This window comes from Lutra lutra, chromosome X (genome assembly GCF_902655055.1).
Source record: "Lutra lutra chromosome X, mLutLut1.2, whole genome shotgun sequence".
Lineage (NCBI taxonomy): Eukaryota > Metazoa > Chordata > Mammalia > Carnivora > Mustelidae > Lutra > Lutra lutra.
In genome coordinates this window covers 65759240-65784252 of record NC_062296.1, presented here as the reverse complement: position 1 = coordinate 65784252, position 25013 = coordinate 65759240, and the positions used below count along the sequence as shown (strand labels likewise).

Sequence of the window (25013 nt, the reverse complement as noted above, 5' to 3'; positions counted from 1 at the left end):
AACGAATACTTATCTTTCACGTATTCTTTTCAGAAAGCTTTCAAGAAAAAAATATAAACGGTTCTTACCCACCACAGTGAAAAGAACCCTCTATATTATACCTTTTGTTTCTGAATTGGTGATAATTTTAACGACTTCTCATTGGAATTCAGGCTCATCATATGTGTCTGCAAGAAATAAAAAATATATGTTCTAAAAAGAATAAAGAGTATATATAAGATTATATTTACATATTCTTATATAACAGTAACAGTAATATAGATATAGATTATATAACAGTGATATAGATTATATAACAGTAATATAAATATAGATATATCAGACAGTAATATAATCTACACTCAACTGCATACTAATGATACGAAGATCATAATTAATTATACTGTATGTCATCTATACTTCAATAAAATAATAAACATATAGCATACAAAAATAACAAAATGGAAGCAAACCCTTTTTAATGCAAGGAACAGCACATGTATTCAACACACAAATATGAATACATGAACTAAAATCCAAACATATCTATATTGATAAATAAGTAAACCAATACCATATTTAAGACATCAGTAGTTTCTCCAAGGCTTTCTGAATCTCCGGCTGAAGAATTGTCTGCCTCTTTCCCTTTGGCCATTTTATCACGAAAATAATCTGATTAAAAGGGAAAAGAGAAAACCAGCTTTCAATGGAAAATTGAAAGACAAATGGACAATAAGTTATTCTCTAATAGAAAGTGCAGGCATAATTTTACTGACGTCCTTTAACCTCATGTTAAGGGAACTGAACAGAATTCATTCACAGTGATAAGAGGTTTTAAAGTCTCTTTCTGAAAGTTTAAAGACCAGTGCTGGTGAAATAGGAACTGCTTCGTTCATATGAACAGGCAAACCTTTGGGAGAACTACTACCCAGGTATCAAGCACTGTAACAGTGAGTCTCCAAAAAGGGCCCTGGTGACCCACATCCACCTGAGATGGGGCCCCTTATGTCATTCCTTTCCACATTTTACCAGGTAGCTCTATATAGCCAACAAAACAAAGCAGCCATAATTGTGATGTTACCACAGTTTGTATGTCTGTCTGTCTTGCATCACTTTCTCTGGGGGCAAGCCATGCTAGGAGCATTCCTAGGGAGAAGCCCACGCGCTGAGGAAGTAAACCTCCTGCCAATGGCCATGCGGGGCAGCACGGAAGAGCATCCTACAGCCCCAGTGGAGCCTCCGGGTGACTCCAGCCCCATCTGACAGCATGACTGCACCTGCATGAAACGCCCTGAGCCAGAACCCCTCAGCTAGGCTGCTCCTCAATTCTTGACCCTCACAAACTCTGTGAGATGAGTTTTAAGGCAACTTGTTACATGAAAAATCAGATAACTAGTACAAGCACCTAGAAATGTTCATGGAAAACGACAAGGTTATTATGTCATCGAGCAGGTAACTAAAACTTAACGAGCTCTCCTTGATCTTACATTTTTCTCAATTACTACAACCCTGTTTAGCACCCACATATTTGAGAGGAGCTCCTAAACAAAGTCCTTGCTAAAAACGCCAGTCCCCACTGATCTTGCCGTTGTAAATTCATTCAGTGCAAAGGAGCAAATGATTCATTTGTGCTTATTTCGTGTGCGGCACTATGTGCAAGATAATCAACTTAATTCACGGCTCACTCTGAATGAGCTTATCATCTAAAGGGAATATAAAATAGAGGATACACTGGCATGAGAAATCACATCCAAATGTTGGGAATCAGGAAATGTTTCACTAAAGAGGTGAGGGGAAGAGTGAGTAGAATTCTGGGAGGTGGAGGTGGACAGAGAAGGAAGCGAAGCCCCGTGCTAACAGAAGCAGCAGCAATGGCTTGTACTAAAGGTTGGCCATGTGCTGGGAATATATGCTTTCACACATGTCACATGACCTCCATGACAACAAGAGAGGTAAGCAGAGTGTCCCCACACTTCATAAAGGAATAAATGAAGTGCCAAGTGCCGGTCTCTGGTTTGTCTTGACTTTACAGCCTTTTCTACCAAGTCTGTGAAGAGCTCTGTTTGATCAAAATTAAGAGTTGGGAAACTTTCCCTATAAGAGGCCATCTAGTAAATATTTCAGGCTTTGGGGCCGCATAGTCTCCGTCCTAATGACTCAAACTCTGCCGCTGTCATGTAAAAGCAGCCAGAGGCACTACATAAAGGAATCGTGTGACGGGGTTCCAATAAAACTTTGTTTATAAAAACAAGTGGCCGGCTGGACATGGCTCACTTTACAGACCTGTGACCTGCATTAAGGTTATAAGAAAAAGATTACTGAGAGATGGAGCTACAAAAGCAGGTGGTAGGGGGCGCCTGGGTGGCTCAGTGGGTTAAGCCACTGCCTTCGGCTCAGGTCATGATCTCGGGGTCCTGGGATCGAGCCCCGCATTGGGCTCTCTGCTCAGCAGGCAGCCTGCTTCCTCCTCTCTCTCTACCTGCCTCTCTGCCTGTGATCTCTGTCAAATAAATAAATAAAATCTTTTTTTAAAAAAAAGCAGGTGGTAGTTACATGGGGAAACTCACATTTATTTTCACAAATATTATGGATATCAGAAGCCACTGGAGCAAAGGAGAACTAAAACTGTGCCTGAGGAAGATTAATGTAGAAAGTTCTAAATGGGATAGACTGAAGAGGGCAGAGAATGGAGGTTTGGAAAAATCGATAGTAGATCACTGAAGCTCACGGCCTTGCCTTATACTTGACTAAGAAAACAGAAGTCATCAGACCTGATCTGCCTTATCTTCCCCCCAACAAATGTACACACTTACTTCCATTTTCCTGTTGAAATATAGGATGTGTCTTTCCTCTTACCAAAGACTGCTCTGTATGCCAGCACCACTGTGATGTTCATGTTCATTCTCTCTCTTTCTCTTTCTCGTGCTATCGGTCTGTCTGGGACTACTGGCTCACATCCATTAGCATACAAAAATGCTCTACTATTTCCCATTGACCCTGCATTTCCCTCCAGCTGCCAGCCCTTTTCCCTTCTCCTCTTAGTGACCAAAATTGGCAAAGGAATTTTCTACATTCATGCCTCAACTCTTTGCCCTCTGGCTTCTGCTCTTATCTTCCCCTGAAGCTACTCTTGTCAAGATCAAGGACACTCTCCACAAAGCCAAATCCATGGGATGCTTCTTTGAGCTCTCTCCTTGACCTCTGACCAGTACTTGGAATTCACGACCCAACTCTCTCCTGGTTCCCTTCCTCTTACCCTTCTAGCTGGTGGGGCTGAGGAAAGTTTCTTTGCCGCCAGCTCTTCCTCCCCTGCCCTCAAAATGTTAGATGTTCTTCGGGTCAAACCCTGGGCTCTCTTCTCTTGCTACTCTGCTATCTAACAGGTGCTTTCACCAAGTCCCACAGATTGTAAATACCAATTCTGTGTTGTCGGGTTCTGAATGTATCTCCCTGGTTCAGACCTCTCTTCTTCTGAACTTTAGGCTGGCATCTTCAACTGCCTCCTCCATATTTCTGCTTCAATGTTTTGCAGGTATCTCAAGCTTGATTTTTTTTCCCTCAAGCTTGTCAACCATGCTCTTGCCTAGGAATCATTCTGGATTCTTCCCTTTCCTTCACCTCCATGTGTAAATTCAGCTAGTTCTAGGTCTCAAATGCACTTCCAATCTGCCCCCTTCTCTCCATCTTCACAGCAACCTGGACCACACACCATCCTCTCTTGCAATGGGCTCTTAAGTATGCTTCCTACCTTTAGTCTTTCCTCCCTACAATCCACACAGAGGCAAAAGTGAGCATCTTAAAATGTAAACTGGACTGGAGCACATCACTCCACTGATTAAAAACCTTTAATGACTTTCTATTGCACTTAAGAAAAACACTCAAACAGGCTTCTCACGGCCTATAAAATCATGAATACTTTTTTCACTCTTTTCTCCAACATCTTGTCTAGCCTTTTCCTGCACTCTCTAGCTCCAACAGTCTTCTTTCCTTTTCTTATAAACTGCCTCCAAAGCTTTGCCTCTATTATTTTCTTTGCCTAGAATGCACATAACCTCTCTCTTCATGTGGCTTTCTTATCCTTTATGTTTTAGTTTAAATGTCACCTTCTCAGCAAAGTCTTCCCTGACCTTCCTCCCTCCACGATAAACACTGAAGTCTGCATGTAATTTAGAAGAGGTCCTGTTATATGTTAGATATAACTTGCAGAATACTTTTAAGACAGTTTCAGCAAACAGTCACAAAAAGATAAGGAATAGCTTTTCCTTTGGCTCTAGCTATAAAACTCTGTATATGTTCATATTCAGATCTCTTGAAGTGGGAAACACCTTCCTCCAAACCACAAACTTCTCTTTTCCTTGTACACACTGTTGCCAAACTCCACTTTTTCCATGTACAGGCCTGAAAGGTGTCAGTGACACTTACCTCAAAGCAAAGCATAAAAAAGTTCTCTGTGAGATGCAAGGAACTGGCTCATTATCAGGGGCGCCTGGGCGGCTCCGTCGGTTAAGCCTCTGACTCTTGGTTTTGGCTCAGGTCATGACCTCAGGGTCCTGGGATCAGCATGGATCATATTTGAGATCCTCTCCCCCTACCCCTCCCCACACTCACACGCTCTCTCTCTCTCTCTCTTTCTCTCTCTCAAAATAAATAAAATAAACGTTTGGAAAAAATACAGTAAGAAACTGGCTCATGATCAAGGTTCTAGTTGTAGATAATATTCTATTCCCACGGTGCACAATTCTTGCTTTTACTACCTCAACTTTTGATCCCAAAGATACTAAAATTTATCTGTGCCATGGTTCTTAATCCCAGGTGCCCAGATAATCTTAATTCCAAACCTACTGTTTATTCTAATCTCTTGACCCTGGCTCCTTGTCCCGTCCCTTCTATTCAAGCATGTGCTCTGCAGTAACACATACACACTCTTAAGATACAAAAATGCCTGTAAACAAAATTCTTTACAAGAGATGTATAATAACTGAAGAGCTGGGATTACAATTTAAAATATAATGTGTATCTATAAGGCAGTGAGGTAGAAGTGTTAATAATAACCAACTATAAAGAGCTTCCTAGAAGCGCTAGGCTCAATGCTAAGTATTTTATATACCTTATCTCATTTAACCTCAATCACTCTAGAGGAGTATTATTATACCCACTTTAAAGACAGGAAAACTAAGGGTTAGAGGAATTAAGTAACTTTCCCAAAGTCATTCACATAGTTAATAAATGTCAGGGATGGCATCTGACCCTAGCTCTATTTAACTCCATGCCCCATGCTCTTTTTTTCTTTTTTGTCTTCTTTTTCTTGAGAGAGAGAGAGCGCGTGTGCACACGCATGCATACAGGTGGGGGCAGGGGAGGGTTAGAAGCAGAGGGAGAGGGAGAAAATCTTAAGAGGGCTCCATGCTGGGCAGAGCTCAATCCCACAACCCCAAGATCATGACCTGAACTGAAATCAAGAGTTAGAAGCTTAACCAACTGAGCCACCCAGGTGCCCCCATATCCCATGTTCTTGACCCCTACGGTATACTGCCTAAATGCAAGACTTCACATAGGTCCAGAAGATCCACATTCAAATCTGACTCTCTTCATTTATAAGCTGAGTGACCTTGGCCAAGTCACTCAGTCTTTTCAAGCCTTGCTTCTCTCATCTACCAAAATGAAGAGTTTAGAACTCCCACGGATTTCACGGAGTTGCTTTGGGTTTAAAGGAGATAAGGTAAGAGAAGGTATTACATATGCTATGCATTGCTCTATAAAAATATGCTGCTATTGTTATGGGGTTTTTAGGGTCACTAGTGATGCTTTGTATTTATAAGAGTAATCTGGACTGGAACTCGAATGAGAGATGTCAGCCTCCAACTAGGAAGAAAACAATTTAATTTGCAAGAACATCCTAACATAAATATGACACTAATAGGAATAAAAGGGACCCTTTTCCTGGGAGCAGACAGGGTATCAGCGGTTACCTGGTTCCGCTGGTTGCACGGGGTCCTCCTTTTCAAGTATCATTTTCCCTGGCCAATTACCTGCAGACATATAGAAAGGAACTGGGGTGGGGGAAAAGCTAACAGGTGGCACAGAAGTTCCTTCAATTGGAGGTAGTGTTCGTGTCATTTGAAAAGCATCAGGCGATCTCTCCTTAAAATAAACAGGTTAAATAAACTGTTACATGATATTATATGTTTAGTATTGACAGCAACTACCCCCCCGCTGCTAAAAATATTTAAGAGAGAGACTTCAAAGTTGCCCACTGTCCCACATTCATCTTTAAATTATCACCAAGGACGCAAAAATGTTTTGCTCTGTCATCTCTGTATCTAAGTTGCTCTAAATTGTTAATTTAGAAGCCCGTTTTTCACACGATGGGTAAAAGTGTATGTATATTCTCTCTGCTTTCCTTAGGAAACAAAAAACTAGTCATAAGACCTAAAAAACAATAACTACAAAATACTGCTATTTCTCAGTCTTTCCATATATACTTTTCCATAACCAAAAGCCAAACTTAACCTTTTTACTTCCAAGGGAATATGTTTTGGAACTTAAAGTAACTTTTTAAAAAAGGAATGTCTCCTTTAAATATTATTTGGCATTTTCTTCTTGGTTTTTAAATACAAGTGCCACTGAAACAATAATTTTAAAGCAGAATGAGAACCTCTAAATTTAAGCAAGAAAGAACATTCCCTATCTTGAACTGCAGTCCTTATTTCTGTTTCCTACATTTCATTGTTTATAGTGTATACCCTTCCACGGCTCACGAGGTGTAACTAGAAGATAAAAAGCAAAGTAGAAGTCACTCCATATAGAGTTGAGAAAATAATTCAGCATTCAACCTGAAGTATGAAGATAGGCCTCTAAAAGGATGCTTTGTATCTTTGCTTTGTATCCACTCTCTATTAAGTCAAGGTTATCCATGATTATTTGAATTTTCTCACTTGTGTGTTGAACAGCTTAACTCTGAATCTGCTTTAAGTTTGTAGGCCTCCAACTCTAACCATTTTATTTAGTAAATCTATCTTAAAAGACCCTTTTTGGTTTAAAAAGAAAATGAATTTTTTCCCATTCTGTTTGCAGTGCCATGATATAGAACTGGCCACAAGCCTATACCCTCTCTCTTCGCCGCACACGTGCTGGTAGAGTTCTATGCAGTACACTGCCTGAGCTCAGATCGCTGAGGAGCAGAGAAGGCGCTGCAGGAAAGTAAGAATCGTTGATTTCTTCTAACTCCAATTCTTCTGTCCCGCCGGGTCGCGGAGTGGCAAAAACAAGTGTGTGGCATCCACCACAAGCCACCTGTAGCATAAAACCACAGATTTGATTAATCAACATTGGTTTCAAACACAAATGGGTTTTTAAGTTTTCAGCTACAAAACATTTACTTAGTGGTAAACTTCCTAGGTAGTCAGCCATCTCCCCTCCTCCCAAATACATACACACATACACACACACACACACACACACACACACACACGTGTCTTCTTTAAACACTACAATTGAAAATTAGAACAAGTTTACACACCATTTTCCTTCCAATTCTGTTTCTCCTCACAAACTTGAGAAAATGCTATTTTAATCTGAGAGTAACATGAACACCTTGAAAAAAATCACCCAGAGAAGTTCTACTTGGAAAAAAAGTGATCCAAGAGGAAATCAACCTCTTGGGATAATTTTATCTCTAAACCTTTTTCTTTACATGAACACTTTTGAAGTTCAATGCTTTAAAGTCCTTAGAGCAAAATGTAACCATGCATGATGGTGGAACATGAAAATTAAACCAGCATTCAAAGAATTTTGAGAAATAACTGATTTTCAATAAAATGCCTAAAAAACCATTGTGTAGTATTTGTAATACACAGATTTTTTTAAAGCAACCTTATAGTGTTCTTCACAGTGGCTATAAGAACGCATACTCTGAACCTTTCCTTCATAACATTGTGAAATTATTATTACTATTTTAAATAAACCTCAGTAATATCTAATTCAACAAATATTTATAGGTGATTGTCAGATACTCTGCTGGCTGCTGGAGGAGACAACAAGCTTTCAGGCATGGCACAGTTCTGGTTCTCAAGAGACACAGGGGAGCAAAGCAGGAGAGTCAAGATTAGGGTGAAAAGGACAATGTTCAAAGGAGAATTAGGAAAGGGACAGATTTTCTGAGTGGCATGATGTCTGACATTTGGCTTTTAGGAAATGAGTATACTCATTAGATATAGCCATGATATTCATTCACACAGACATAAAAGTACCTATTTTCTATGAAATACTCTAAGACTCAAATATAGGAATATGACAATGTAAACGGGGAAATGTGATGTCCTTACCAATTGAACTATAAATCTCAAAAAATTGGAGCACAAAGTGGGAATGAACTGATTGGTAAAATTCTCCAGTCCAAGTCCTAATTTTCCATGTCGACCATCCCCAAAAGTATAAATGAGACCTAAATCTAAAATGCAAAAAAAAGAGAGAATTATAAAGACTTACTTGTATGGACCTATTTGTAAATAAATATATTTACTTATTTCTTATGTTGCAATTATAATTTCCCCCTCAAATGCTGCACCAAGTTTATTCTGATCCATTGATATTTCCACACTCTCTATGGTCTCTGTGGTCCCGCACATAACACTAGGCAATAGATACTCTGAGAATAAATCACTAAGCCATTGGTGGTTTGTGAATTTGAAGCCCAGTCGTGTGAGGACTGTGTGGAACAGCAGCAACCCAGCATGAGCTATCTCTAGATACACACCATCTTCTCCGGGGGAAGGAGATTTTTGGAGTCTGATCCCCTATGTCCCGATACAATCTAGTGGAAAAACACTGAGGTCTCTCAACCTTGGCACCCTGGACATTTAGTGCCAGGTAATTCTCGGTTGTGTGGGTCTGTTCTGTGCCCTGCAGGATGTTCAGCAGCATCCTTGGCTCCTACCTACTAAATGTCCATAAAACGCCCTGCCTCTGCAGTTGGGACAATCAAAAACGTCTCCACTGTTGTGCATCCCGGGGCAACAAGATGGCCACTGGTGGAAAACTAGTGGCTTAGATCAATCCAACTGTCTCTTTCATCAGTTCAGCTCTGGGGCTATGGAAGCTGCTGAGGGAAGTGCCGTAAATCGACCCCAGTGACTAGCCCCCATAGCAATGGCAAGGCCTCTACGGTCCACAATAATGTAAGGGGTCTTCCTGCTGCTCTCCAGTTCACCCCTCTGCCCACTGCCAAAGCAACTATTCCAAACCTTCAGTACTCTTCTCAGGCCTTCCTTCACACCCACTCTCTCAATTGGCAGAAAGTGCCATGGAAGCAGAAGGAAGGAAAGGGGGCCAGGATGGTTGCCGAAGAGGGGGAGTTTCCTTCTGGTCTGGGGATTAGGGAAGGCTTTTATTTATTTTTTTTTTAAAGATTTTATTTATTTATCTGACAGAGAGAAATCACAAGTAGGCAGAGAGGCAGGCAGAGAGAGAGAAGGAAGCAGGCTCCCTGCTGAGCAGAGAGCCCGACGTGGGACTCGATCCCAGGACCCTGAGATCATGACCTGAGCCGAAGGCAGCGGCTTAACCCACTGAGCCACCCAGGCGCCCCTAGGGAAGGCTTTTAAACAGACCTGAAGGATGATTAGGATTTTAGCTACAGGAAAACACATACAAATGCTTTGAATCAAGAGAGAGCATAACACAGTCAAGAAACTGAAAGGCAACCAGTGTGCTTGGAGCACAAAGGGGACAGTGTTATGAGAGGAGTCTGAAGAGGTAGGAAAGAACCATACCACAGAGAACCCTGTTGGTTCATATTAAGAATTTCTGAACTCTATCTTAATGGCAATACATTGAACGAATGGTTTTAAGCCAGGAAATGGTAAGATCACATGTGGGAACTTCTAGTTTAAGATGGCAAAGTAATCTCATACTAAGAAAATCCAAGAGAACCAAAGGAAAAATGCTGAGAAATAATAATTCAGTAAGTGTCAAGCTCAGAAATTAATACAGAGGGGCGAATGGGTGACGTGGTCGGATAAGTGTTTGAGTCCTGGTTTCAGCTCAGGTTGTGATCGCAGAGTCAGATGAGATTAAGCCCTGTGTTGGGCCCTGTGCTCAGCACGGAGTCTGCTTCAGATTCTCTCTCCCTCTGCCCCTCGTGCTTGTGCACTTGTTCCCTCTCACTCACCGCTCTTTCTCAAATAAACAAAGCTTTAAAAAAAACTAATAGGCAGAAAAGATCCCCTATTAATAAACAATAACCAGTATTTAACCCCCAAATTGAGACTCTTAGAATTCTTATCATCAGCTACTTATTTCCCTTCTTTATATACATTCCTTATCATTCTTTTCTCTTCTTCTTCCTCTTTTGACCCTTGATTTCTTTACCCAAAGTGCTAATTTTTAGGCTTTGTGTTTTAACTTGATTATCTTTGGCCAGAAAAGATAAACTCTGATCCAAGCTACCTGATTGCACTTCCAACTTGAAAACTTTTGTAAACCACGAGTCACTGGCTACATAATGCGGAACTGGTAAGAACTTACAGATAACTCACTACACACCTCTCATTAGTCCTGGAAAAACATTCATAACACCTTTCTCCTGAGGAAGCTTTATGAGCAAAAAGCAAGCAAAAATAACGTTCAATTGTTTGTGCTATACGTTCTTTCATCAGGGGAAATAGTAGCATGAAAGTTTAACCAAATAATCTAATTGTGTGTTAGATGAGCCATAAAAAGTATGTATTTCCCATCAATGGCAATTTAGGGATGATGAAAAACAGCAGTTTAAGGACAGTGAATTGACATTAGGACCTTGCAGTAAGGGATACATATCAACAATTCTTCTGGGACTATGAATGAATAATAATTCTTTACATTCTATATAGTTCTATTTCATGCTATATTAACATGGACATTGACACTTGAAAATGGGCAGGTAGTTCTCTCTGAAAGGCTCTTTGGGGAAGGAGGAACAGTGTATGGTAGTATACGTTGTATTTGTGGGTTACTAGTTGCCCCAACTAGATACCATTAGATGAGTTCCATTTAGCAGTAGCTTTTTTAGAAAGAAGGAAACAAATGGAGAAATATCAGTATCTCGTTTATTTCAAAATACTCTATGATTTCTGCCTTTTTAAAGCTTTACTTCATTTGCAGATAGAAATGTGAGATAGAAATAGTGAATTTCAGGGGCTTTTGTTCCAAAGCAATCACAACTGTGGAGTCTATCAATTACCTACAGGGAAGTGAGTTATTTCTAGAGGAGACTCTTTACTGAGTCCATATTAGCAGCACCTAGTTTTTGAGGTTGAGAAGTAGGCCCAAAGCAGTGTCTCCCTGGATAAAGAAGAAAGTACAGAGTAAAGGGTCTAGGGGAGCCAGGTATCTGCCTAGTGCCCTTTGAGGTGCCTTTCTATCCCTGCGGAGGAAGTAGCAAAGAGTCACTCCTAAAAACACCTCCTAGCGGCAAAAGCTTCACAGGCATTAACTCAGCCTGTACGTAGCTGGGTCAGACTGAACATGGAGAACGTTTTAAAAGTTCTTTCCTGTAAGACTTTTCCCTCTGGCCTGAGCAGAGTTAAGAGCCTTCAAACTGATGCAATTTCAAAAAGATTCCAGCCTTCTGACAAAGTATAATATTATGATATTACCTCTGACAGCACTGACTTGTTTTGAGGTTCTAATCTTTGGATCATTTGAAATTTGAACTAAACTAACTGATTTGAAATTGAACTAAAATATTAAAAAAGAGTTTACGATTTTACACTTTGGCATATTAAACAAGAACTTCCATTTTCTCAGTCACTGATTCCTTTGCTTACGCTAGATACATTCATTCCACACAGTTTGTATTTCGTAGTAAGACATACCCCATTCTAGATATATGTAACAGAAATTCTCATCTGTACCTGTTATCAGAGCTGTGTGATTTTCTCCACAGGAAATAGAACTTATTTTCTGATCTGTAATATGCTCAATGACTTTGGGTACTGAAGTTTCAAAAAGAAAGGTACCAAGACCCAGCTGACCAAACTGTCCGAGCCCAAAGGTATACACGGCTCTCTCTGAAAGGGAATAAGCAAATATGAGAAAAAGACTGCAGGGAAGCAGAAACTGTCACCGTCATATCTAGAAAACTGTGACATTCAAACTTTCATAATGAAAGTTAGGTGCCTCTGAAATATCGGTGTAAGAATACCGAATACTTAGGTACACGTTCTCAATGATGAAGGAGAGGAAAAAAGTTAGGGCATGGGCCTGATTTTACCTTTTACATATAACCATAAAAAGAGTTGCTAAAGACACATCAGTCAGTGAGCTACCTAACATGTCCCTATAATTACCACTTAGCTCTTTCAAAATAGCATCAGTTGTCATTAAGCTAATTCCTTTCATTGCCTTAAAAGAGCGGGGGGGGGGGGGGGGGGGGGGGGGGCAGTGGGGCACCTGGGTGGCTCAATCGTTAAACGTCTGCCCCTCAGGTCATGATCCCAGAGTCCTAGGATCCAGGATTCCTGTTCAGTGGGAAGCCTGCTTCTCCTTCTCCCGCTTCCCCTGCTTGTGTTCCCTCTCTCGCTATCTGTGTGTGTGTGTGTGTGTGTCAAATACATGAATAAAATCTAAAAACAAACAAACAAACAGAGTAGTGTTTCCTACAGAAAAACTCCTACTTCTCAAAAATAGTTTAACAGAACAATCTATTTTGTAAAACAATTTCAGAGGAGAATTTGCATGAGAATTGAAACTCACTGTAGATATGCTTGATTAACTCACAGGTAAAGCTCTTTTACTAAGAAGTGCCGTAATAATGAAAGGGGGACAAAAGCTTTTCCTTGATATTAACGTTTTTTAAGTGACTCCAAAGGACCTCCAATAACTTATTAAACATTAGCTCACATGTTCTCGAGAGATGGAAAAGCACAAAAACAGGCTAAGTGAGTGGTGATGAAAGGGTCCCTTTAGACACACAACTCTGGCTGGCCCTGAGTCAGGAAGCATGGTCTCTTCTCCAAACCCCAACACATCACCTTTCTATGCTACAGAAGGAAGAGGAAGAAGACCTTTGGTTTCGGGGAGGAGTCCACACCTCCATTATTACTAGAGGGGGAAAGCAGGCCAGTTACCTAAACTCTCTGATGTTATAATTCCTCTCTAACAGAGTTGCTGGGAGGCTTACATGAAAAAACATTCAGGCAGATTTTAACACACACTAGGACATTTTGTTTTAAGAACATTTCTCTAAAAACTAATCAACTCATCTCATTTCTGACAGTGGAGGATCCTGATGAACACATAACTATCTACTGTCATATGGTTTTACATTCTTCCTGTCTAATAACACTTCACAAATAAGACAGAGAGCTCATACCTCTTAAAGAAAACAGGCTGTGTCAAGGATATGAAGCCACACTGAGGTTATGGCAAAACATCCTTATTTTTTTTAAAGATTTTATTTATTTATTTGACAGACAGAGATCACAAGTAGGCAGAGAGGCAGGCAGAGAGAGAGAGGAGGAAGCAGGCTCCCTGCTGAGCAGAAAGCCCGATGCAGGGCTCGATCCCAGGACCCTGAGATCATGACCTGAGCCTAAGGCAGAGGCTTTAACCCACTGAGCCACCCAGGCGCCCCCAAAACATCCTTATTTTAATGTAAAAATTAGTTTAATAACCGCATGGCATGTCACCAATTCTGAATGTCGGGTGAACAGTAGAATGCTGGGTAAATGAAAACAAGTGTCCACCTCTAGCTGGCCAATGACCACTTTAGGTTACGTGGGCTGAGATGAGCCTGTGAAAGAGGCCATTTAGGCAGCCTGAATCACGTGATAAAAGTTTTGCTCCTTACCCTGTTGGGTTTGCTTTCAGGTACTTGGCTGATCAGCAGCAATGACACTTTTAAAAAATGTTTTAATTATTTTTATTAACACATAATGTATTATTTGCCCCAGGGATACAGGTCTGTGAATCGTCAGGCTTACACATTTCACAGCACTCACCATATCACATGCCCTCCCCAATGTCCATCACCCCACCACACTCTCCATACCCCCCTCCCCCCAGCAACCCTCAGTTTGTTTTGTCAGATTAAGAGTCTCATGGTTTGTCTCCTCTCTCTCTTTTTTTTTAATGACCTAACACTCTTTTTTTTTTAAACATGTAACAACTAATATAATTTTCGGTCTTATCTTTTTAACATTTAACAATGTAATTCGATGCTGACAAATGATACCCTATTAGGAAAACAGGTTTTAGTAGGTGGCTTCATATGAATACTACTCTGGTTTCTCAGAATACATTTGATTTCATGAACAGTAACTTGTTGCCCTGTAGAGATCATGAGTTTGTCCATATATAATCTAGAGGGAAGCCTGGGTGGCTCAGTGGGTTAAAGCCTCTGCCTTCAGCTCAGGTCATGATCCCAAGGTCCTGAGATCGAGCCCCGCATTGGGCTCTCTGCTCAGCAGGGAGACTGCTTCCCCCCCACCTCTCTCTCTGCCTACTTGTGATCTCTGTCTGTCAAATAAAATAAAAAATAAGATCTTTAAAATATATATAATCTAGAGAAGGTAAGTTCTTATTTTTCCTTGAGATCCAGACTTCGTTGTGGACCCTATCTTACAACCAGGACTTTCTTGGCTTTTGCTAACGCTGATGAAGACATACGAGATTACATCTATCACTCTGCCTCACTTACCCTTTCTCAGCAGTCCATTGTTTCCCCGATTCAAAGGAGAAACTAATCATAGCATCGCCACAACCAGTAGTTTAATTTTCTCACCTCTTATGGTCACATGGAGTATTACATTTTAAATAAATTCACTGGCAATGAACTAATTTAAATTATCTTTGAAGTATTTTTATGAATGGTACCCAGAAAGATTTTAAGATCAGAGTTATAGACAAAAGGAAAAACAATGCTAGGGAAGGCCCCCCATAAAATCATCTTATTCAAACCCTTTCCTTTGGTGAGGGGAAAGATCTAGAACAGATGGTTAGCTATTCTTTTCTTTCATTTAAGGTCTTCAAAGTATCCTATAAACTCTTAGGTATTCCGTTTAGTACTTAGTCAAACTAATAATCAGTATGTGCTTCAGGTCCATTTCTTCATCAGTTAGGACTATTATATCCATACTGTACTCCAGAATACAGCTTTCTCACCAGGGCTGGCTTGTAATAAAGCTCTCACAGGTCCATGGGGAAATGTGATAAATAGGCAAAGCAGTAAATTTTCCATAGAGATAAGTGAATATAATTTAAGAGGGTGTCTTTTACAATAAAAGTGAGAGCTCCTTAATTTTTATTTTGAAATGCCCCTTTATTTATGATATAATGGTGAAAAGGTTGCATTTGGCCTGCAATGCCCTCATTTAGTCAAATGCAAATCAGAAGATCAAAACCATCTGTTGGTCTTCATATTTGTGTCACAAGATTAAAAAACTTAAAATACAATAACTTTACTGGTCTGTGAGATCCCAAAGTCTGCAAAAATCTAGACAGAATAATTTCTGGCAACATAGTTTTTAACCTCAAAATTAAGTCCACAGAAAGCTAAACGCCTATAATATTGCAAAAAGAAAAAACCCTACACTTCTGTGTATTTAAACTTCTAAGCATAATTAAAAGTATCATGGATTATCTGGGTGCTCATTTTATGTAACAATACTTTATAATATATAGTTGAGATGTTATTTTTATATAATCGACATTTGTGTTCTTTAGAATAACCTTCAGTCACCTAATAAATTTGTTTGAACTAGAGAAATTATAGAACACATAAAGAATAAGTTGAATTTCTGCCTACAGAATGCATTTTCAGATAATTTATAAAGATTAATTTCTAAGTTTAATTCCTAAAATAAATCTTCTCAAAAATATATGAAAATCCATTTTGTTAACAGAAATTCAAAGAAATCTTAAACCTCAGAATTATTTCCAAATATAGAATGGAGGCCTTGGAAAAAAATTATTTCTAACTTGGAAACAGATTCCATCTGGGAATTGTAATTCTGGGAAATCACCACTTAAAAAGCATGACTTGGACTAGAACAAAAAGTCAAGGAAAAGCGATGTAAGAGAGGAAACTCAAAAGATAAAATATCGCACAATCACCTAGCAACATTAAGCATATCATCTGAGAACTGGGTATTATTCAAAATTTGCCTACAACACTGCTAACTTTGGGTTACTGAAGATTAAGTGGTGACTTCAGAAACTTGTTAATTTCTTTCAGACCAAAAAAAAATCTAACAATTCACTAGCTGTATTCCCTGTACGCTACTCAAGTTAATGCTGAACAAATCTGGAGGCAGCGATTCAGTAAGCATGTTATCAAGTAGTGTGTATATCTTACCAGATTGACTGGAACCCTGAAAAATGACATGTCATACCAAATATAACATTCAGAAGTCAAAACTGACATTGCTAATAAGGTTCTAACTTTCTTTTATTATCTGTAATTTAAAATCTTAACACTTTTTGAATTACTATAATAGAACACAAAAATGCAAAAGAAATTACCAAGTTTTATATTCTTAACATAAGAGAAGAATTATCAATGACATGTAGAAAATAGCATGAACAGGGGAAAGAAGGTATTTCAGGAAAAATTATACCAATTTTAGAGAAATACAGAACACACACACACACACACACACACGAGGAAAACAGTCTATCCTTGAAAACAAGCTAAAAACAATTATCTTCTGCCAATAAACATGTGAAGATCATGAAAATGTCCATTATGTTGGCAAAAACAATTCCACAAGATTTATTTTTTTCTACTTACAGTTTTCTTCCATAGGCCAAAGATGTGTAGTAACTATGGAAATCAAAGCTAGAGATTTTAATGAAAAGAGATGCAAACCTTGTAAGCTCCTAGAAGCACAGACTAGGATGGTGGCGCCAGGGGCTGGGAGGGGGAAAGGGGTGCCCCTCATCAATGGGTATAAGGTTTCAGCTTTGCAAGGTAAGGTCTAGAGGTCTGCTGTACAACACGCTGCCTATAGATAACAATAGTGTATTAAAGACTTAAAAATCTGTGAGGAGATTGGATCAGATGTTAAGTATTTTATCCCAAAAGAAGAAAATGAGTGTAATTTTTTTTTTTTTAGTAGCCACCCCAGAAAGCAGGGAATGGAGCAGCAGGAGCCACACGTACCTGTGAGAACCACGGTGTGCCCTCCACCACAAGCTACTTGGACCACCTTTTCAGGAATTCCAGGCACTGGCTGGGGCATTCTGTGATTGACCAGCAGCTGATTGGGAAGACCTAACTTCCCAGACTCTGGTTCTCCAAATGTGTACAGTTCTCCCTCTGCTGTTGAAGGAAAATAACAATGATCAAGGACGGCATAATTATGGACAAAATACTAGTGTTTGGGGTACACATTCTCATGTTCAATAAAAAATTTAGAAAATGACAACTTGATCAGTTTACACTTCCTTAAGGTATTTTTACTGGATGGTAAGGAAATAAAGCTAAGATTTTCTTTTCTCCTTGATTATGCTAATCCAATTTCTTTATGAATTCACGACCATCGCTACAAATGAAGTAGAAAATGATTTTAGCTGTTTCACATAGAAACCATCTTACTTCTACTTCCTTTTACAGTAAAGCAAAAATGACTAGACACTAAGCCTCCATTAGGACATGGATTTTGTCTTGTTCACTTGGGTATTCCAAGAACCTAGCAATGTCTGGTATACGAAATATTCAATGAATGCTTGTTAAATAAATAATTGCTTTTATGAAACTGGTTTTAAGGAAATGCATTTCTGTGTGAATATGTTGACTGAGCCTTAAAATAGAAGATTTTGCTCAATTCAATGGCACTTCCTCCAGATTCTCTTTTATCAAGGAACTCATGACGTTTACTCACGGTCTTGTCCATACCAACACTACTAACTTGCTGTCTTATTATACTTATCACACTACGACTATGAGCTTCTTGAAAGCAGGAACTTCTTAGAATTCATTTCTATGAACTGAATGGAGTTCTACAAGCAAGAATTTAAAAACCTTTGTAGATATATAACCTAATCTGACACAGAACCTGTCGCCATTCATGTCAGGAGAGAGGTAACACAGTAAATCTGGTTGTTTATTATGTATTTATTTGCGTGTCTCTAAGAGAACAATGATTGGTCACTGACCAACCCCTGGGAATGTGGCCCTTGGAGTGTTATGTTAATGACTGATGATTTTGTTTTGTAACCCAAACAGCAAATTACGCCAACTGAGGTCCTTAGGGTTGCTTTGAACAACCATCAACACTGATGATGTACACTTGGTTTCATTGTTAAGGGATCAGAGTTTCAGTGGCGGTAAGTAGTTGCTAGCAGGGTGTGCCTACACAATCAGCACTCCCACACAGAAGCCAAAGACCCTGAGAAGAGTGGGCTTCTCTGGGCAGGGACATTACGCACACATCCCTGTAGTTCAAAGCATGTCTTGTGCCGCAAAGAGTAAGGACTAGGAAGTGTATGTGAGACTACCCTGGAGGACATAGATCTCCTTCCAGCCATTTTTGCTCTGTATCCTTTGATGTGATAAATCTTAGCTGTGAGTAGAACTCAAGCTATTGCAGCTTGAGAGTTCTCCTAGCAAAACAGAACTTAGGGAGGTTGTGGGACATCCAACACACATAGTATGCACCACTGAAAACTTGGTCAAATACTACAAACCCAGCCCTACTGATTTTCTGGAGTGCTCTGCACAGAAAATGAAATTTTTTGAAGCACAGCTTTCTAAAAAGTATTTAGCACCGGCACTGAAATGCTCTTCTGGCTCCCTTCCTCTTTTTCCCATGCCTCTTGCCTCTGATATGAAAAGAGCTACTAGGTGCAGATGAGTTTCTTTCCACTATTGTCTATACATTCCTGCTGCTCCTCACACCTTAACATGGGTGAATTGTATGGTATGTGAGCTATATATGTCAATAAAGCTGGTTTTGTGTATGTTTTTTTTAATTTTTAAAATTTTAATTTTAATATTAGTTTCAGGTATACTATATAGTGAGTCAACACTTCCATACACCACCAGGTACTCATCATGACAAGTGCCCTCCTTAATCCCCTTCACCTATTTCACCCATCCCACCTACCTGCCCCCAACCATCAGATTATTCTCCACAGTTGAGTCTGATTCTTAATTTCTTTTTTTCCCCTTTGCTCGTTTGTCTTCTTTCTTAAATTCCACCCCATAAAGCTGTTTTTTTTTTTAAAAAGGCATAAATATAAACAAAACAAAAAAGCCCCATGTAATGCCTGTTGGCTACAATGAGCAATTCCTTGTTTTCCTACTGGCTGAAAGTAGAGTTTAGTCATAAAATTGAATTTGTCAGTTTTGCTAAAATCTAAATAAGACAATGCTCTTGCTTGGGATTTTTGTGTTTTTCCGTTTGTGTTTTTTGTTTGTCTCATAAACAAAGTGAGCACTACACCAACCCCAGGAGCCAGAAAGTTGCCAGTAAGTTGGTAGGTAGCACTGCGCCAAAGAACACAGTTAATTGTTTATTCACTTATTCCCTCATTTGATGATATTTATTATTAGTCTGTCCAAGATACAAGCTGATAGAGTGGCAAACAATGGCAGCTGAGTCAGAGTTTGCCCTCTCTTGGTACCATGGTGCTACCAATTCACCGGTAAATCTGAGGGCCACAGTAATGGGTCAGTCAGCACTTTCTAAATCTGAATCTGAGGAGCACAGAATGTATAACAAAGACTTAGAGATCTCTAAAAGGGGCCAGAAAACTATTTCCTCTAGGTGTTTTTGCTGTTAAAAAAAAAAAAAAAAAACACCAATAAGATGGAATGATCATACTTCTACCACTCTCTGTGTAGACACAGACTCTAACATTTCAAATATTTAACTAAGGCAGATAAAGGTTGCCAGGGAGCCCCAGAAAGGGAGAGATTGGGGATGCTAAGCAAAGTTCGGCAAAGGAAATCCTGTCTCATACTGAGCAATCTTCCCTTTCCAGCTACTCTACATCCCTGCTCTCACAATGGAAGTCTATGACTCCCTTACTGAACCAATAAAAGCAAATTAGCAGGACAAGAGCAGACGAGGTCTAAGTACAGAGGCAAGTGCACCCAATGGAAAGTGGCCCATAGATCTCACTTCCAATGTCAAGCAATCCAAGAAGTTGAGAACCAAGGTTTAGAAGTTTCTAACATACACATTTTGCTTTTCTAATATTCACTAAAAAAGTTAACGTCTCAGAGAAAGTAAACTCTCATTATTAAAATGGAGAAAACAGTGTGACCAAAAATGGACCACAATTATTTCATTACAGACTGCCATGGCCTTATTTCCACAGTATGGCAGAGAGTTAGATTTTATTATCAATTGAGTAAACACTTAGAAATAGGAGGTAACATGATGAATCCAAAATGTTCTGTCTTACTTGTTACAAAAGCTGAATGGTAATATCCACAGGAGATCCAGGAGATAGGTTTCCCAACGGTCACTTGTTGAGGGACACACACATTAGTTATATTTTTTAAACCAATTTGCCCTTCGGAATTGTCACCCCACATAAAAAGCTCTCCATCCTCTACAAAGAAAATACAAGGAGGAAAACAAGGTTTTAGGAGGTAGCAAGGCTATCAAGTTATTATATTTTCCAACACAGCACTTACTCTTTAATTCAGAAAAACTATGTGTCTTGATAGAAAAGTGCTACTAAGACATTCACACCAGCTAGCTGCATAAGAGTTTAATTTCTAACAGGAAAGGCTTCTAGGATGATAAAGGACAGAGGATAACATGATGCATTTCGTGTCCATATTTTTATCTCAACAGCAAAGACAGAATATTCTTCCCTTTTCTTAGTCTACCATCTCCAAACAGCAAATGTTTCTTCCTCTCAAGCACTCAGACTGCAAACGAACTGAACGACAGCATGGGCAGCCCGGGACCTTTCCTGGACAAGTCCCTGGTCAAAAGGGCCTGGAGGACCTTACTCTTAAGAACACTATATAAACGTTTTAATGTTTTGAAGAAAAACAAAAAAGAAAAAGAAATGCAGTTCAGGGTTTTTGTTGTTGTTGTTCTTGTTGTTTTACAATTTATCCTTGAAAACACACACTGCAACCTCAGAGATTAGGGAACCACCTGAGCACACAGAGCATCTCCAGAAAGCAGCAGCTTGTGCTCTTTCTGATTAGGGTTTCAAGGGAAGAAGAAGTGAAGCTAGGCAAAATATTTTAGGAAGGAAATTATCAAGACTTACGTCTTTTAATTCATTTAAATTTTTTAAAACTTTGAAGTGGTTTAATAATAAGCCAAATGAAAGGAAAATGGAAAATCAGAACCACGAGGACATTGAGAGGCTAAGGACGGTGGACCGTACTGCGGGCACGGGGCCGCCATGTGACTCCAGCCCTCCTGGCAGCTGGAGCGGCAGCGCCAGGGGCCACTCAGCTTCCCTACTGGAGCAGAGAAGCCCACTGTAGCTCCTTCACAGACACCCTGGGTACCTTGGCTCCCATGTTAAAGACATTTCTCATATGGGCTTAGAGAGGGAGGGCAGAGAGATGCAATGACCAATAGAGACTGTGTAATTTGTTTTTTAAAGTGTATTTAAGTAACCTCTATGCCCAAGGTGGGGCTCAAACTCACAACCCAAGATCAGCCACGTACTCTTCCGATTGAGCCAGCCAGGCACCCCCCAGACCATATTCTGGTAACACATATCCAACCGATTTCTGTTTCTGACAGCAACTTATTAGAGCTGCAAATATAATGTCCAGAACACAGGATGAATATTTAGTATCTACAGGAGTAGATGGAAGCATGGCAGCTACGTGTGTGTTTACGTCTAACCCCAGATAAGCACAAAACTGGGGTTAGACGTAATGATTCAAAGTTCAATTTTTATGTCTTCTGAAAACACATGGTTAATGAAAGAAAACGAAACAGAACACTGGGGTCAGATGACTCAGTTGGCTTATCCTGGTCTAAAGGAAAGGGACGGTTCCCAGCCTGATGTGGAACAAAGTCTCACCAGTTAGTGCAGCTGAAGTGTTGGATCCAGCAGAGAGCTGTTTAATCTTTCGCTGGGAAGTAAAAAAACTAATTAGATGAAAAGAGTTTCTCTCGTCAGTGTCACCAAGTCCCAGCTGTCCTTCATTATTTCCTCCAGCTGCATATACTTTGCCTCCTTCTGCACATGAAAAAGGAAAGAAACATCCATATACTACAGTCACCATCTTTACAAGACAGGCCAGTTTCCAGATATTTCCTCTATTAACAGTGAAGAAAGCCGAAAGTTGACATTATCCTACCATTTGGTGAACAACTTCAATTCGTTGTCAAAAATCAAGCAAAACAAGCAAGGTTATACATTTTTGTGAGATTTTCTAAATTGGTCTAGAGCTTAAGTAGCAATTGAAATGCACAGAATGTGCAGAATGTATTTCCTTGCTTTATTAAATCAAAGCAAAAAGAGAAAAGTAATTTCCAAATTAGTTTATAATCCAAATCAAACTATTTTAAAAGAGATGTGGTTCATTAATTTTAACTTCCATACCCATTAAAGTTGAGATATAATATGTAATGAGTAAAATGAGGCAAATCCAAAAAGAATATAATTAGAAACATGAAAATTCTATGTGTATTTTAATTTTCTCGCTAAACAAGAAAGCAGTATAGTATTGTGTTTTAGGAGAAAGGACTGGAGAGCCAGAGTTCCTGGGTGTGAATGCTGGCCTGCCATTCGTCAGGTGTGTGACCTAGGCAAGCTGTGCTTCACAGGGGCTCTCATTTTACTCATCTGCAAAATGGGGATAAGAATAGTGCCTACTTCACAGAGCTGTTTATGAAGATCACATTAGTCTACGGCCATACCACCCTGAACGCGCCCGATCATGTATGAAGATCACATTAGCTGACATTTATAAAATTCTTAGAACGGCATTTGTTTGTTGTACACACTATATAAATGTGTGTTAATTACTTTATTAATTAAATATGAAGTATATCATGCCTAGATAATAAAAATCATCAGTAAGCTCAAAAGTAATGAAGATTTTTAAAAACACACATATTAAAAATTAGTTATATCTGTCATACAGATGCACACGAAGTTAAAGCCTCACTAAATTATAGGGGAAACTGTGAGCAAAACCAGCCCGAGTCAGTAAAAATTTAAGATATTATTTTAGAAAAGATGAAATCTAATTGAGGAACCAAGACTAGCTTTCCAATGGAACATACGACAAGGCCATGGAATTTAACACATATCGGGTGAACCAGAGTTGGTGGAATGCTTAAGCAGTTCAGAGGATGACATGAGTCAAAGTTGAAGAGCCACAGAAAGCTCCATGGAAGAAGACTTACACTGGATCTTAAAAGACAAGAATCTGAATAAGAGAAAGACATTTTAGCAAGGCAAAGGTATGAATGAGGGGAAAGGGCCAAGGAGGAGCCAGAGACGATGAGAATAACCTGAACACAGAAGAGGCTATGGGGGCGGGCGGTAGGGGGTGGGGGGAAGGAGGTAGGAAAGGTAGCTCGCTGATCAGCGCCTGGATGTCCATTTGTTCCAGGAGCATTTGTTGAAAAGACTACCTTTTCTCCATTGAATTGCCTTGGCACTTTTGCCAAACATTAGTTGGGCATATATGTGGGGGTCTACTTCTGGACTCTGTTTTGTTCTGATAATCTTTGTCTCTCTTTTTGCCAGTAGCCCGATGTCTTGATTACTGTGGCTTTAGAGGTCTTGAAATCAGTAGTGGTGGTCCTCTGCTTTTGTTTTTTTCAAAACCGTTTTGGCTATTCTGGGTCTTGTGCTTTTCCATACAAACTTTATTTTATTTTTTTTTAAAGATTTTATTTATTTATTTGATAGAGATCACAAGTAGGCAGAGAAGCAGGCAGAGAGAGAGGAGGAAGCAGGCTCCCTGCTGAGCTGAGAGCCCAATGCGGGGCTCGATCCCAGGACCCTGAGATCATGACCTGAGCTGAAGGCAGAGGCTTTAACCCACTGAGCCACCCAGGCGCCCCTTCCATACAAACTTTAAAAGCACCTTGTGAGTTTCTACACACAGACATACACAGCCCATTTGGATTTTAATTGGAACTGTGTTCACATCAATAGCCTTTTGGGGGTAGGTCCCACTCACCCTCAGAAAAGAGGAAAGCACAAGATCAGGAGCGGGCGGCCCCCGAGGTATACACATAGGTAAGGATGGGCTGCCCCTTGACATAATCCAGGATTTTCTGCAGGCATGTAACATTTATCTATGTATTTTCAAAGGCAAACAAGTGTGCTAACCATTTATATTTTAAAAAATCCTAATCTTATTATTGCCAAGGTACCATTTCTATTAATTTTATAAAGCCATACTGGAGTGAGAACGCTGTCCTCAAATTGGGAAGGAAGTCACACAGATTGAATACTATACCTGTTGAAACTAGGGTGTGGTTCCGTCCACAGGCAGCAAATTTCACTTTTTCAGGTTTTAAAGCTAAAAATATTTAAAAAATGACAAAAGATTTTATGTTTACAACAGTGATAAATAACACAGGTCAAATGGTAACTAACCAGTAGAAATGAGATTTTAAACCCAAGCCCATCTGACTCCAAAGTTGTTCTTAATTAATAAGCCAAAAGTTTTCAGAACTAGCTGTGCATCATAATGACCAGTGGAGCTTTGAGAAAAGTACAGATAGCTCAGCCCTACCCCTGGAGAATCTGAGTCAGCAGGTCTGAGGTAAGGCCTAGGCATCTAAGTGTTTTTAAAATGTCCACAGGTAATGAATATGTACTGAGATTCATGGCACTGTTATGCTGCCTCCTCACCAAACTAATCACCTAGTCCCTAATCTGCTATCGCCATTGCCAAGCTCACCTTCTATCTCACACAGTGAAACACTACAAGTCCAAGAGTCACAGGTATAACCTATGGTAAAGCTCTTCACTCATTCATTTACATGTTCAAAAGAGATTTAAAGAACACTGCCTACGTGCTTACCATAGAGGCTGCAAAAATCACTAAGACAGAGTCTCTGGTGTCAAAGATCTCATAGTCTAGACAATCCTGT

General features: G+C 39.6%; 1 protein-coding gene across 1 annotated transcript in view; it reads right to left on the bottom strand.

Annotated features, from left to right (window-relative positions):
- Nucleotides 1-25013, bottom strand: part of RPGR (retinitis pigmentosa GTPase regulator) — a 54314-nt gene that overhangs the window by 25614 nt on the left and 3687 nt on the right. Inside the window, 10 exon segments of the mRNA XM_047715696.1 lie at nucleotides 102-167; nucleotides 554-651; nucleotides 5949-6120; nucleotides 7087-7272; nucleotides 8304-8428; nucleotides 11871-12026; nucleotides 17120-17278; nucleotides 20371-20520; nucleotides 21973-22131; nucleotides 24374-24436. Of these exon segments, the coding sequence (XP_047571652.1) occupies nucleotides 102-167; nucleotides 554-651; nucleotides 5949-6120; nucleotides 7087-7272; nucleotides 8304-8428; nucleotides 11871-12026; nucleotides 17120-17278; nucleotides 20371-20520; nucleotides 21973-22131; nucleotides 24374-24436 (1334 nt within the window).